The sequence below is a fragment of the Phasianus colchicus genome, chromosome 8, assembly GCF_987193195.1.
Source record: "Phasianus colchicus chromosome 8, bPhaCol1.hap1.1, whole genome shotgun sequence".
NCBI lineage: Eukaryota > Metazoa > Chordata > Aves > Galliformes > Phasianidae > Phasianus > Phasianus colchicus.
The window spans coordinates 16,396,187-16,410,926 of record NC_143443.1 but is presented as its reverse complement, the minus strand read 5'-3'; the positions used below and the strand labels follow the sequence as shown (position 1 = coordinate 16,410,926).

Below are 14,740 nucleotides of genomic sequence, written 5' to 3'. Positions count from 1 at the left end.
TTTCCTGATTCATAGAAGAAATAAGGTTGGTTGCCTGCATGTTGTGTAGCTCTGTGTGTGCAAATTACTCCTCTCTTTTAGCTCCTGCTTGCTCCTTCTGAGGCAACTCTACCTGTTCACCCAAAACCATTTGGGTTCTCCTTCTAGGATGGAGAGAATGTATCTCATCCTACTAGGTTACTCAAAGGTGTACATACCATTCAGATTTCATGTAAAGCAGAAATCCTACAGAAAATGTTGTCTCCTCCATTTCACATCAGATCAGAATCAAACTGTCCAGTAAATAAACCTAGAATCTAGTGGGGGAAAAGCAACACAGCATTGTTTGTAGTAGAAAGTAGCATGCAGAATTGCAAATAAAATTGATATTGTCAGGATATGGGCACTTTCTCTTTTTCTTTGTAGAGGTGTTCCTTCATGCACCAAATGAGTATATAACTTCCCAAAGTGATCAGTGTGTTGAAAAGCACAAAGCATTAAGAGTGCTGTAACCTTTATCTGTGAGGAGGAAGTAGATGTGCACAAAGGCAATCTCCTAGCCTAAATTTTCCCATTTTCCCCTCACTTGTATTCACATCATCTATGTGTGTACCTCACATTGTGCCTGTAGCACAGCTCTTAATCTTCTCCTTTCACATCTGGAGTAACACATAACTCTTTGCTATGAGCTTCCCTCTGTCCAGACAAGTGTTGCATTCTTCACTGAAACCAGCAGATGCACCAGAATGACCCATGGGGGCCTATTTCTTTTTGATAATCAACTAATGAATGTGATTTATACTATGGGGCACAAAGCTGAGAAATGCAGCTACCACTATTTGGCACCTTCTTGTGGCTGCTGAGACAATGTTAACTTAGCTTCATCTTTACTTGCTTCTAGCAACTGTTTTCAGACCATTTTATAGTTACTGTATTATTTTTCCAGTCATCTCCTGTGCTTTCATGTGCACAAATTATACCTCCAGGAGACCAAAATCCTCTATCCCCATCCCAAGATGCAAGAGACAAGTGAAGTTAGGGGCAAGGCAAATATGGTGAGACGTGGGACCTAAGAGTGCAGCTGGAGCATACTGAACAGAGCCAGAGCCTTGAACACATACGGAATATGAGAAAGGATTTATCCTATTAGTATGGCACTGGGATTTGTAGGGTGATTTGGATAAAGCAGTCTTGTGTCTGACACTTAACCACCAAAGCACATCTTTAACTGAGATTCTCACCTCCTACTCTGTCTTCAGATAAAACTATATGTCTCCCTTTTCAGTTGCCGGGCTGAGAACTAAATCCTGCTCCTTCCTTCTCTCTATGCAGTTTCCCTGGGAAATAGAAATATGTAGTTCAGTAGTCTAGAAGCATCGTTGGTAGGCTTGGGAGAGACTGCAACTGTGGTCCGCCATGTTGCCAAGTTCAGCAGCTTAGTGGATTTTTCCACTGGTGATATTATTCCAATCTGTTATCTCTGCTTTCAGTAATAGGATGAAAACAATGTAGATAATAAGTAGGGTAGGGCTCTACTCAAGTCTCGAAGCTTTAAATCACTAGAAGACTTGCTTGATGAGTTGCATGGGTGCTTTTTGTTTCTCTTTTTGTTTGTTTTTCATTTGTGTTTTTGTTGGTTTCTTTGTGTTGTTTTGTTGTTGTTGTTTTTCCCCTTCTTGGATTGTGGTGAGATGTGGGGGCTAAGTTCAGTTCTTGCTTGAGTATGGAGTTTCCACGTCGGTCAGCAAGGATAGTATGTTTCCTGCCTTCAGCACTTCAGGGAGGAGTTTTTAATCATACAAGAAACTGCCCATATGTCACTGTGGCCACCTCCCTCTTTCCAAAAATACCTTTTACTTAAGTGGCCTCAGGAACAGCCTGCACAAAGCATTGCTTTCTCTGTCCAGTATATTCAACGTTCATTTTTGTGCGGAGTTCCCATGTGCCTGATTTCAAACAATCTAACTTCTAATTGTTGATGTCTGTGAAATCATTTCAAGAGCAGCAGATGAGATCTGTCTCATCAGGTAGCACTAGATGGACATAAGTAAGAGCCAGTCCTCAGCAGGGCTGTCTCCCAAACAGATTTTGACTATGTGAAAGCCTGGCAAGCAGAGTTTGTCTGACAAATAGCCTTCACTGTTTTAATTTTCCTTTCTTTCCCTGGAGCCCATGACTAGTAACACTGAAAATATTCATAAGCGGCAGATTTCAATGTAATTTGATCTGTTCAAGAAAGAGTTGCAAAACATTCACATTGGTTTTTGGGGAGGGAGTTTTTTTGTTTTGAAATACGTCTTTTTACGTTATTTTATTTGATAGTTTAAAATATGTATTGTATGCTTAATCTCATCCAATTTTATGCAGACTTGACTTGCCAGTATTTTGTTGTAGAATAGGACAAATAGTTAACACTAGGCTCTCTCCTGCCACTACGTGGGCTAAATGCACGATGAGATTTAGGGCTGGGATAGAAATATGTAGGATTTGATCACAATGCTGGAGTGGGTGTTAGAATAGCTGGTGTAACTGTGGGGTGTTCCTTGCTGGGCAGCCTGTTTGTCTGCATGCTCCACGTGCTGCAACCCAGGAATGTCCTCCGTGCTGCATCAGGCCTCCCACTGCCAAAACTCCCTGGTATGAGGTTGGTCTTCTCCTCTGGCGTGTGGTACTAAGAAATGTCATATGTGAGTGCCAAAACAGGATAGATTAGGAGGGAAGGATTTCCTAAGATTTTACACCCTCCAGATTTAACACCACATCAGGTGAATGCCAAAACTCCAGATAATTTGGAAAAGAACAGTGGCAACATCTAGTGGCCGCTAAAGCTATAGGTCTGTACTGCCAGCAAATATCCTTACTCTTCATATATTCTGCATACGTGCCTGGCGTGCACTTTGCTGGACACTTCTCCTTCCAACTAGAAGGATTGTTTGGAGGCAGGTATCCCTACTAAGCACCTTAGTACTTTCTTGCTTCAAAATGCTGAGTAGCACACTGTAGTCCATGTTCATCCCTAGCCTTCTGTGTAGCCGTTCAGTAATCCCTTGGCTTTGCTTTGGGTCAGTAAACTCATAGCTGGCTCCCCCTCCACGTTTTGAAAGTCTGTTTTTCTGTCTCCTTCTGACATAACCTGCTGTGAGAAGAAATTACTCTCACTTGAGAAGGTTATAGAGGTTAACAGGGAATTTAATCAGAGCCCTGAACACAGCAACTGTCCTGCAATGTGTTAAACCATCTGGAATAGCTCATAATCCTACTATGTCAGCTTTATTAAGCAAAACAAGATGCAGTCTTAATCTGTACACTGTGCATCTGTATGCACAGGCTACAGATCTTTGGGAACTGAGCTTCTGGTTGAACTTGAAGCTCAGTTTGGCATCAGCAGACTTTTTTACTCATCTGTGTGTTTCCCATCCACAAATCAATCAGAAATATGCTGGATGGTTACAAGATCCACCTCAAGACCATCATGCAAGCAATTAATCTGAGAAACATCTATAAAATGATACCTATACCAGAGCCCAATCTGCAGTCTGATCCTACAGCTGACCCCTGCATCTCCTGTAGGGCTCAGGAATTGCTACTTGTGAGTGATGTACATCTAGGAAAGAAGGTCTGCTAACACTAATCCTAAACTGAAGACAATGAAACTCTCAGGACCCCGAAACTGAATAGACTTTAACATGAACTGGGTTAGTGTTAGATCTGGAGTCTATCCTTAGTGGGTTATACTTGGTTTTCTGACTGATAAGATATTCTGTTCTTCCACTTAATAAGTTGAATGGTTGTACAACGTAGATTTGTATTTGGACTTACTAGAGTGACAAACTGTTGTTAATACCAGATTTACAAGCATGGGATAGTAGAGAAATGCAGGCTGAGTCTGGGAAAGATGACTACATACATTTTAGGTTGTACCAGGTGCTGTGTCCCATCCTTGCAGTGTAAAGATTTGGACTGACCTTTTGCTAGGATGGGATTGTTAACAGCCCTACAGCTTAGGACAACAGGAGTTTGCAGGGCCAGATTTCACACTGACTCCTCTCTGTTCTATAACTGAGACAAGAAGAGGTATTTGGAAAAGGCTCACAGCTGGCACCTCTGTGAATTCCTATCTGGATTTTTTTCTGTTGTAGACATAGATCACTGGGCTAGAGCAGAGCAGGATTATGAAAGGCTCTACTGAGAGTTAACAGGTACAGGCAGAGCTGATTTTTGTATCAGGCTGTGACACCAACCATAAGGAAATTTCTTCTTTGTCTTACTAGTAAGCAAGTGTTTTATAACTTGTAGTACCAAAGTTTACATCTCACTTAACTTTCTGCTTTCAGGATGTTTTTTTTTTTTCATCTGTAGAAGCTTTAAGGCCAACATAAGCCCAGGTATTTTTGTTGTCGAGACTTCCTATCCTTTTTTTGAACTCCGCATGTTCTCATGGCTTTAGAAGTTTGTGGTAATGCTAAACTGCATGTGAGGTACACAGTACTTCCTTCTGGGTGCCAAGCAAAGAAAGTGACAAAATGCCACACGTAAAGTGCATATCACAAGTTTATTCTTCTGCACAAACAAATAGAAAGTGACTGTAAATTGCAAAAAATGACAAAACAGAGAAGGAAAATGTACTTCCAAAAATGGAGACACCAAATCTATTCACCTTTTGGGTCACATCTGCCACCAGACAGAGCACTGCTGTGGAACTCCCATTTTCAGAGCACTGCTGAGTATCCTCGACGAAGAGGGCCTGGTAGGGTGTGCTGGATATTATAGCAGAAAGGGAGTAAATTCAATCAAAGGAACAATCCTGGATGGCACCGTGCTTGTGTCTGGTGACAAGTGACTCCTTGTCACATCAGTCTCTTCTGAGAGAGTTCCTCTCAGCTTCTGCAGGAACTTGAGGTTATCCCTGGCAAGTTCCCATACATTCAGAGGGAAGAGACTGACACTTCTGAAGCCAAGATAAACCCTCGTAATTGCCATAGCAGCATGTTAGAGAGGAGAGATGATAAGCAGTTTTAAATCAGAACACACATAGATGTCTTCAGATACTTAACTAGGGGATAATGGGGTATGGCCTACCACTGCAGCTCATAAATTAGCAGGTGGGAGCTAAAACTTGTCCAACAACTGTTTACATCTGTGCTTGTTTAACAGCTGAGGAATTCGAAATTTGGAGAGGTTCAAGTGAATTGTATATGATTCAGCTGTGACCTAGCAGGCAGCCACATTAGTTTCATGAGCAGACACTAGCAGACCTGCTTGAAGCCAGCAGTTGTGCAGGTTTCTTCCCTATAGCTTAGCAGATGCATCTCAGTATTAGTTCTCATCTCACATTACTTGCAGCCATAGGTCTTGTTCGGGATACTCCACAAGCATTATAGGCCTCATCTGCAGCACCTTCTGCTTCTGCAGATCCTGCTCTGTTCTCAACATAGGATAGGGAGCTTTCCTTCCATACTTGGCTTTGAACCAAGAATGGTAGAGGTGAAATGCAGGATCCCCAGCCTCCTGACTCTTTTTCTTGCACTGATTAATATCAGTTCTCCAATCACACCTGAATCTTTTCCACCCTCTGTCCATTATTTATCAGAAGTGATGGACCAAATCCAGTTATTCCACTCAGATCCTGTCATGTAACAGTCCATGGTGTTTGGCCATCATCAGTGTATCCTAGAAATCTGGAGAAGCACCACCCAGATACAGGCCAGATGCAATCTCACAAACGTGCTAAAGCCAGACTTTCTCTCTCTCTTTTCCTTATTTTTTTTTTCTAGTGGCAAAATGAAATTCCTTAGATGCTCAGGCCCCTGACAACACTTGATCTTTAAGTCCATGAGAGACATGAACACTAGAGTAAGATTCGGAATTTCTGAGATTGTTTCTTCACTGCAGAATTATCCTGAGCACCTTTTCTCTGGTCCACATAACCCCTCTCTACACCTGAGTTCAGTGATACTTTCCTCCTGGGAAAGCTGGTCTGTCTAAGGCTAGTGGCTAAAACTATCAGCCAGTGACAGCCAGCTGGTGCTCCACAAAAAGATTACAGTCGAAGCTTTTGCAACAGTACCAGTCCTTTAGTTCCTCTCCATGGTTTTCCTAGGAAAACAGACGACTTTCTTTGGGAAGAATCACAGAGATTTAGCTTGCTAAGCACCTGGGATTTTTTTTCCTGACATGATGGCAATGCAGTGCAGCGTAGGATGAGTAAGAAAGTAATGGTCAAGTCAGGTTTTGTAGCGTGGCTGCTCTCCCTCACCATAGTGAAGTGGATTCTGGTGGTCTGAGTTAATTCTGCAATGAAGACTTGTGCTAAGACCTCCCTTTTGAGGTTTTCCAGGAAGAAATGGCATTACCTCATCATTTGAGGTTGGCTGCTCCCATGTCATACAACCAGTTCCATCCCTTTTCTTATTAACTCAGGACATTCCCAAAGGTTTTCTCTCCATCCTCTCCCACAGCTGATAGTTTGCCAAGAGAGATGTAATTGTTTTTCTCCAGCATGATTTTCCTACATTCCAGGGTCCCCAACAATGAATGCTGCAAACACAGGTCCACAAAGCAAGCCCAGCCAGACTGTGAAGGATTCAAAGAGATCTGGTAGGATTGTGTATTGCTTTTACTTTTCTCTCATTTTCTCCCTCTCAAACTTGTCCAGGTCTAGAGTTGCTAGTGAGATTCTCCAGCCCAATGTATGGAACTGCTACAAAAGGAGGAGAAAGGGATGTATAGACAGGTATGTACAGACTAGAGCACATGTGATATGCACACGCACATGCAGAGAAACCCTACTGATACCCTGAATTCTTCCTTAGTAAAGGGAATGCTTTCTTCTTATATGCTATTGATCTAGCCTGGGACATTCAAAGAATAACTAGTCTTATTTCCCCAGCACTGCCAGCAGATTGAGCTCTGTATGCATGTGTCAGAATGCAGATCCTCTGGGAATCTCAAAGCACTTCAGTTTTTATCAAATAATCTCATGGATAATTAAGTCATTTGGTATGAAATTCCACTGGTGACTCCATTTCTCTGTCTCCCACTCTCCTGCTGAGACTATCTGTAAAGAGGATATATTTTCCAGCTCAACAGAGTTTTCAGGAAGTTTTATGTAGTGAACCATTTCCAATCTAGCTACATTTCTTTCCTAAACTAAACAAAAAGCTCACATGTAAATGCATATTCTATCCTGCTTCCTTTTAAAGGCAACTTTAGCTTTTCCTACACAATCCTTCTTTATACTTACAGAATCTATATCCTGTTCCAGTGGGACTAATGCTGCAGGGCTTGCTTGGAGCCTACCATCCACAGCCTGAGCTTAGCTTTGCTATTTATTTATCTCCAAAATTTAACACTTCCTTCCGCTAGGTTGTGGTAGCCTAGCAAGTACTTCCAAGGCCCCACTGGCAAACTGCTCCCAGACCTTACAGCTGTGTTCGGTGCCAGCTAGATGACTCCCTTTCAACTCCAGCCCTGGTGACTAAAGGAACAGACACCCATGGTCATCCTCCTGCACAGTGCACACTGCTTCCATGTGTGTGTGCAAACACTCCTGCTCTGCTCCCTTGCCTCCTTTCCCATGCCTCTCAGGTGGGGTATCTGGCAGAACTGTACGTGGCAGAACCCACTTCTCCTTTTGCTTCCCACTTACTGCTGTTCTGTGTGCATACATGTGGACATACAAGTGCATGTTTACAGACTAACAGGCTTTTAAAAAAGCAGTTTTATGGGAAAGGTAGGACTTCTGCGTCGGAATCCTTTCTTCCAGCAAGGCTTTTGTCCCGTCAAGACTTCTTCATTCAAAGCTGACTCCAAAGCCCTCAGAGGAAAACCACTTCACATCCTCTTGTGAGACAACACCTACAACTCACCTCTCAGAAGTGGGCTTTGCTACTGTATGTGAGTTCCCAGTCCTTGAGTACCATGCACGCCCTCTCTGCACATTCTTCCTCCATCTGTAGCCAAAGCCATAAGCCTTGCCACGAAGCTGCCTATCCAAGTTCAAAGAGAGATGGGGGGAGAGGGTGGTGCAGAAGGGGAGTAATTTTTTTTTTTTCTCTTTTCTTCATTTTGTGTCACACCACCCCAACATACTGAGCTGACAAGAAAGACAAAATGAACGCTACCTCTGCAGGGCCATGGATGGGATGGGAATGATGCATGCCTCAGTGGTGGCCAAAGCTTGGCCTCCACACATTGGCCTGCATTCCTGTTCTGGCTGCTGAGAATTTGGGCCTGGCCACCTGAAAACGAGAGGCTGAAGCTGGGCTTGGGGAGGGCCCTAGGCTTGCTTGACCAAACTCTGGGGAACTCTGATATGGCTTAGGAGACTGGCTGAGCTCCATCTGAAAGGGTGCTGGTGTAGCAGGGGCAGAAGAAGCCATTTCTGTTCTCCACACTGGCTCATCCAATGTGGTGGCTGAGCGGGGCACAAGCACAGTGGGTGTCAAGCTGCTCGAAGCAGGCATGGGAGCAGGAGTGGAGAAGCGACGAATCTCCTGTGTCTTGGCTGTTTTCACAGGGACTTGCTTGGCTGCAGTGAAGGATGAGCTGGCCTGCTGGCCTGGCTGACCAGGAGACTTCTGAGTGCTGGAGCTTGGGGGATCCCCAAAACAGAACATGGCTGACTTTAATTGATAGGGCTGATGGTGCATTACATCAATGGCCTTGTTCCCTGACTTCTGGCCAGGTGCCTTTTTCACTTTGCTCTCTGCCTTACTGGCCTGAGACTTGCTGGCTGCCAGAGGATAGAAAGGGGAATGCATTGGGTTATAAGCTATCGGAGGCGGAGCCCGGATATTGGGTGAATATTTCCAGGATGAAGGCAGAGAAGGGGAAGGTGAAGGGGTCCTGGGCTTGGACTCTGGCTTCGTTGCTGTCTCCACCACAAACTTGTCCATGCGACTCTGGCGTTTGGCAAAGAGCTGTGCTCCCTTGCCTTTAAGCTGAGGCATGTCATGGGCCCCATTTACTAGTCCAGCATCTTGCTGCTGAGGCTTAGGAGCCACTGGAGGTGGGGTCTTAAACTTGCGGCCTGAGGACTGCATGAAGTTGCAGGCTTCAGCACCCAGGCTGAGGAAATCCTCCTCAGGTCCAGACTCAAAGCCTGCCCCAAGGTGGTCACCTTTCGGCTTCTCATCCAGGTTCTGCACCAGAGACAGGAGCTCGGGGTTGGGTGAATTCTTCTTTTCCTCAACCTTACTGAACATGGGTTTCTTGTTGCCCCGCCGGCGAGCCTCCTGAAGGATGCCTGTGCGGGGAGCTGGCACGGCAATCCTCTGCTCCCTGGAGGTTAAGGGCTCAGAAGGAGGCCGTGGTGTTGCTGCTGAGTTGGCAGAAAGCTGCATTGGCAGCGGGGAGGTGCTTGCCATGTGCTGTGCTGGTGCTGGGCTAATATACAAGGAAGAAGAGGCTGTTCCAGGGACTCGTGGCTGGGATGCTGCAGAGGCCACCTCCCCTCCTGGCTTTGAGGGAGTTGACAGGAATATAGAGGCAGTGGATGTCCGCGCAGGGCTTGCAGAAGGCTTGGTCTCTGGAGCGCTTCCTCCAGCCCTTGGCTGTGATTCTAGTGGTGTTGTTGGCCTGCCTGGTGCAGGAATATACAGAGATGTGGAGGAGCTCACTGGACCGCGGTGTGTCGGTGCTGCGACACTGGCAGGTGTTCCTGGAGCCAGAGATGAAGAAGGGGAGAACACCGTGCTTTGTCCACCAAGGCTTTCACTAGGTTTTTTGGGTGCAGATGGCCTGAAGATGACTGAGGATGTTGCTGGGCGTTGGCCAGAAAAACCAGGAGTGAAGGGCCGTGCAGATCTGTTGAACATACTTGTGCTTGAAGAGAAGGGGTCAGGTGTGCCTGGGGGGTGTGGGAAGACAGTGGGGCTGGGAGGAGCCAGGACCTGAGTGACTGTGGAGGCTGGCATCTTGCTGGGCACTTGCACACCTTCCAGGTGGATGCTGAGGGGCACACTGGCTGTCTTCTGTGGCACAGGCATATCTCCATTCACCATGCCCGGCTGTGGCTGGGCAGCTGGGGTGAGCTGGGGGCTCCTCTGTGCAGGGACTTTGTCCACTGTGTACTTCCCTGCCCGTTCCCTCTGCTGCTCAAATAACCGTGCTCCTTTACCCGAGGCTTCACTCAAACCTTTTTGCTTCTCTTCTTTCTGCTCAGAGTCTGACTTGGACTTTTCAATGTCCAGATAAGCGTTGTCCCAGTCTGAGTGATTTGTTAAGCTTCGGGCGTCAGAGAAACCTTCCTCGTCAAACTCAGACTCACTAGTTGGAAAAATTCCGTCTTCCTCCTCGTAGGAACGGTCTTCGTCAACACTCCCAAAGCTCACTAATGTATATTTCTTAGCCCTCTGTCTGCGCTTCTTGAACATCAACACCCCCTTAGAGTGGGGGTTGGGTGCGTCTGTCAGCAGGGATGCAATGGTTCTGCACTTGGTTTTGGCTTCTTTCACGTTCTTCTCTTGGATGCTCTCGTGGCGGTGGAGCTCTGCAAGAGACAGAAAGACAAGCTCAGAGCTCCACAAGAGGCTAGATGGGCAAAGATGGGCAGTGATATGGCTATAGGTATTCTAGTGCTCAAAAAAGGAGACATACTGACACCATCTGCCCTACCTTTTCTGTCCAACCTTTGCTGATAAACATTGTTTGTAACTGCTGATAGAAACCCAGGTCAGTTTCCTCTTTCCATGCAAATACTATCAATGAAGTTTCTATGGGTGAAAGAGAACTGCCTTTGCTTCAATGGATGGTTTCTGTTTTCTGGTCAGATCTGGGACTTCCTACTTCTGCAGCATGTGGACAAGAGTCCCTGGCTGTATCTCACAGTGCGTTTGCAATTTGTGTCCTTGATCCTGGGAATTTGGAGCATTTACTTATCACCCTGTTCTTATCATCCTGAAGGAGGAACCCTGCAATATGCAGATCTTCCTCCTATCAGATGGAGGATTCCTAGGAGCAAGCAGTTCCTCTAGGGGTCTGGAAAGCAGCCACCAGTACTGTTAGTTCAGATGTGTGTGTGCAACAGGAGTCATAGCTTTTAGGTGCTCAGCAGGAACAGCTGGTGCCTGGGCCCTGCAATGCCAGTTCTAGTCTGTATCTTACATCAACACCATGTGTAGGGCTGTTCACTGCTCCCTGCAGCAGCCCTGCAGCAGCAGGAGGCATGCTTTTACCCTTACTGCAGTCCCTTGTCTGTGCCCCAAGCCCAGCAAGGAAACAGACCATTTGCTCCTGAGCAAGAATCCCAGACCTCTATGACCGATCAACCAGCCCAGAAGGAATCTACTTACACAGGCTTGCCTGGAAAATCTGACACCTGTTGGGACACTGGCATGAAAGTGCAGGATAATCGTTTTCCATCTGCTCTGCCAGTCCAGTGGACAGCAAAGCCCCAGGGAGGAACACTGTGTTCTCTACCCCATGTGTAGGGAAAGCACAGTGTGAGCAAGATTCAACAGAAAACCAAACTCAGCTACCCTAAGGAAAGCATGGACTTCCCTATAATTGGTGTTCAAGTGACAGAAATCAGCACTAATCTTGCAGAGAAAAAAGGCAGAGCAAACCCAAGCCACAGGATAATCTCCAGTTTATTTCATTTTATCCTTTTCCTTACTCCCACTGTCTTTTTCCCAGCATGGTAGTGCAGATGAGAAATCCATCTACTGCCTGCTTCTAATTGCCAAAAAGTGCATCACTTTGTCCAGCCTTTTGACTGTTTTATCTCAGAGCATTCATTCAGTGGGGACCAGCTAATGTGGCAGAGCTACTTGCATTGGGCGACAGCAGTGGGAGAGGAAGTTTAGTTGGGAAGGACACAAGTTTTCCTGAGGGCTGCAGATATTCCCCAAAACCTGGCTAGGCACTACAGGTGTGGTAGGTTCTATACTGCATTAGTGTAACCACAACAAAAAGAGCTCCCTCTCGTAGTTCATGTTGAAAATAAAGTGTCAATTTGCAGAGAGTCATCCTTGCAGAAGCTTAAGATAAAGACAAAGGAAGACTGATCTGAAGGCTTGAAGCCATTCACAGCACATGCTGCTACCCTGTGATTTCAGCAAGGGCACCTGTTCAGTTACCTTAGCTGGATGTTCAGTCCACTCCTCCCCTTTGCACCAAGAAAACTAGAAGAAGCCAAATCAGTTCTGACCTGAGTAAATGGCTCATCATTTACACTTGCACTTGGGGAGTAAAGGCTCTCTGAAAAACTTTCCTTACATATTGACTGCACCTTACTGAACCAAGACTAACAGTATCCAGGATTTTGTGGAGACTTAGTGCTATTCAGGACAGTTGTAGACTTCGCTCAAAGATCAGCTGTCCATGATGGAAATGAATTACAATCCCTGAAGGTCTGTTCACTCCACTTAGAAATCTGCATGCTTGTGCCAGGGGAGGGTGGGGGTTCCTAGTGGAGGAAGCAAGACATTTCTTTCTTTCTACAAGCATCCAGTCACTACACCTCACCAGGCTCGTGTTTTGCTTCTTCATTTACAAAGACGAAGAGCATTGCTACAGAATTTAAATCACATTCAGACTATGTAAGTTCTGTGCCAGTGACTCAAAGGAGGATACTGTGCATCAGGAGCTAACAGCTAGGGAGCTACACCATCCAGAGAGAATGCCTGAGCCCCTTTCGACAGCAGTGCACTGTGAAAGGGCTCAGCTCTACAGTGTGGGCTAGCAAATACTGTAGATAGTCTTGGTTATGCCTCCATCAACAGCTGGGCCAAACTTAGTATTAAAATCTACATACAGCTTCCCTGGGATGTTGGTCTGAACTACTCTATGCTCTGAAGCAGATGGAAACTGAAGCCCTGAGACTTGCTCTCAGGACAAGACCTGAGACTTGCTTCCCTTTTCTCCCTACTTTCCTTCTTATCAAGGTTAAAGTGCAGAACAAATTACAGCCATTCTCCCAACAGAAAAATTGATTCTGCTACAATCTCTCACAATGGTTTAAGAAAAAAAAGAGAATCAAGAATCCTGAGATGACTTGTTGAAGAAAAACAGGAAGAGTGAAAGCAGAACAGAGAAATGAATGGGGAACAGAGAGGTGTGGAAGCGGGGAGAGGAGAGGAGAGGAGAAGGAGAAGGAGAAGGAGAAGGAGAAGGAGAAGGAGAAGGAGAAGGAAGAGAGGAAAAGGAGAGGAAAAGAAAAGGAGAGAAAAAGGAGAGGAGAGGAAAAGAGGAGGAAGAGGAGAGGAGAGGAAAAGGAGAGGAGAGGAAGAGAGGAGAGGACAAATGAAAAAGAAAAAAAAGAAAAATGAGGAGACACCTGTACCTGCATAAGGCTGATCCAAGCTTGAGAAGGCAGAGTCCAGACCTGGAGAGCTGGGCATGTCACAAAGCCCGTTTAATTCACAGCTCCCCATAAACAGAGAGAGGCAGTCGGAGAGAAGCAAAGCAGCTTCCTGCTGGATCAGAACCAAAAACTCTGAGGTGTCCAAGTCCTTTGCTATCAGTTCCACAAGCCTTTTAAAGCCTCTCTTTTGTCTAGAAGGCATTGCTGCCAAAAGCCATGAGGTCATTTTGTCTATTTTTGTCTTCTTAGTTTCATCACTGAGCAGTGTGATGGACATTGTCACCTGGCACTTAAGCATTCTCCTTTTTTTCTCCTCCCACCAATCCCTGGGAAAATAACCTGTTTTTTTTTTTTGTCTTAAAATACGAAAACATTCTATTGTTCCCACTGCTTCTGTGGTGCAAGCTTCAGGCTAGAAACTGTTTATAACTGGTACCTCCATGGGCCCTTCAAATAGATGAGGTTAACATATATACAACACAGCAAAGCAGAGAAATCCATCTAGGAGGAAAGAAACTTTCCTCCTCTGAACGCTCAGGGAGCACTCAGCTTCAGGCAAATATAAGGAACAAAAGAAGATGAGGAAAGGCTTTCTTTTCCTTTATACATCAACTTCCTTCCACATCTCAGGAGTATCAGCTCATGATACCAACTCCAGTTGTATGCCAGGACTAAGAGACATTTGACAGAGGAGCATTAGGATACTAAGTGCCTGTAGTGAAGTGTTTGACTGAATTAAAATGGCAAAGGCTGTTACCTACAAGGAAGAGTGTGGCTATGCTCAGGGAGGGCGGTGAAGAGTTTGGAGACCAAGTGTTTTGGCAGCGCCATTCAGAGCTCTGACACCAGAGACTGCAAGGTGATGAAAGACAAGATGATGATAGTAAGAACTGGGGTGGACAAAGAAGAGGGAACAGAGAGTGCTGGAAATCTACAAATCTCTGAGAACATCATCTCCAGTGTTAGTGAGTCTAGAAAAAGGAAGATCTGACCATAGAATCATAGAATTATTAAGGTTGGAAAAGACATCAAAGATAATTTTGTCCAAACATCTACCTCCTGACAAAACTACCTACTAAGCCCTGTCCCTCAAATGCCACACAACGCCTCCTAAAATCCATTTGCCATCACTGAATGCCAGGGAAGACGATTTCCTCAGGCGGTGTTATTGTAATAGAGACTTTGTCATGCCTCATACAAAGGCTTTTACAGCAAAAGCAGTGAAAGTGACTCAGTTCCTTTTTCTCTGATTAATATTTATATATACAGTGATACAATCTCTTTGAGAAAACCTTGTTGAATCTGATATATATAATATGCAATTGGAAATCAAAACATAGCTCTATAGTGCTGAAAAAAATATTAAGAACATTCAAATGGATTAGATAAGACAGTAAACAGAAAGATTATGAAACTCTCCTGAAGTATGCTGACATGGTGGAAAATGTCTATAGA

At 45.1% G+C, this 14,740-nt stretch overlaps 1 protein-coding gene across 2 annotated transcripts in view; it reads right to left on the bottom strand.

Annotated features, from left to right (window-relative positions):
* Positions 1 to 4,547: 4,547 nt before the first annotated feature.
* SYNPO2L (synaptopodin 2 like) overlaps positions 4,548 to 14,740 on the bottom strand; it is a 34,136-nt gene continuing 23,943 nt past the window's right edge. Inside the window, exons 1-2 of one of the 2 annotated variants that reach the window (XM_090145048.1) lie at positions 13,265 to 13,577; positions 4,548 to 10,471 (exon numbers count right to left, since the gene is read on the bottom strand). In XM_090145048.1, the coding sequence (XP_090001174.1) occupies positions 8,142 to 10,471; positions 13,265 to 13,562 (2,628 nt within the window). In that variant the 5' untranslated portion in view covers positions 13,563 to 13,577 and the 3' untranslated portion in view covers positions 4,548 to 8,141. Of the gene's footprint in view, positions 10,472 to 13,264; positions 13,578 to 14,740 lie in introns of those variants that run through there. The other variant, XM_031603035.2, reaches the window with a different exon arrangement.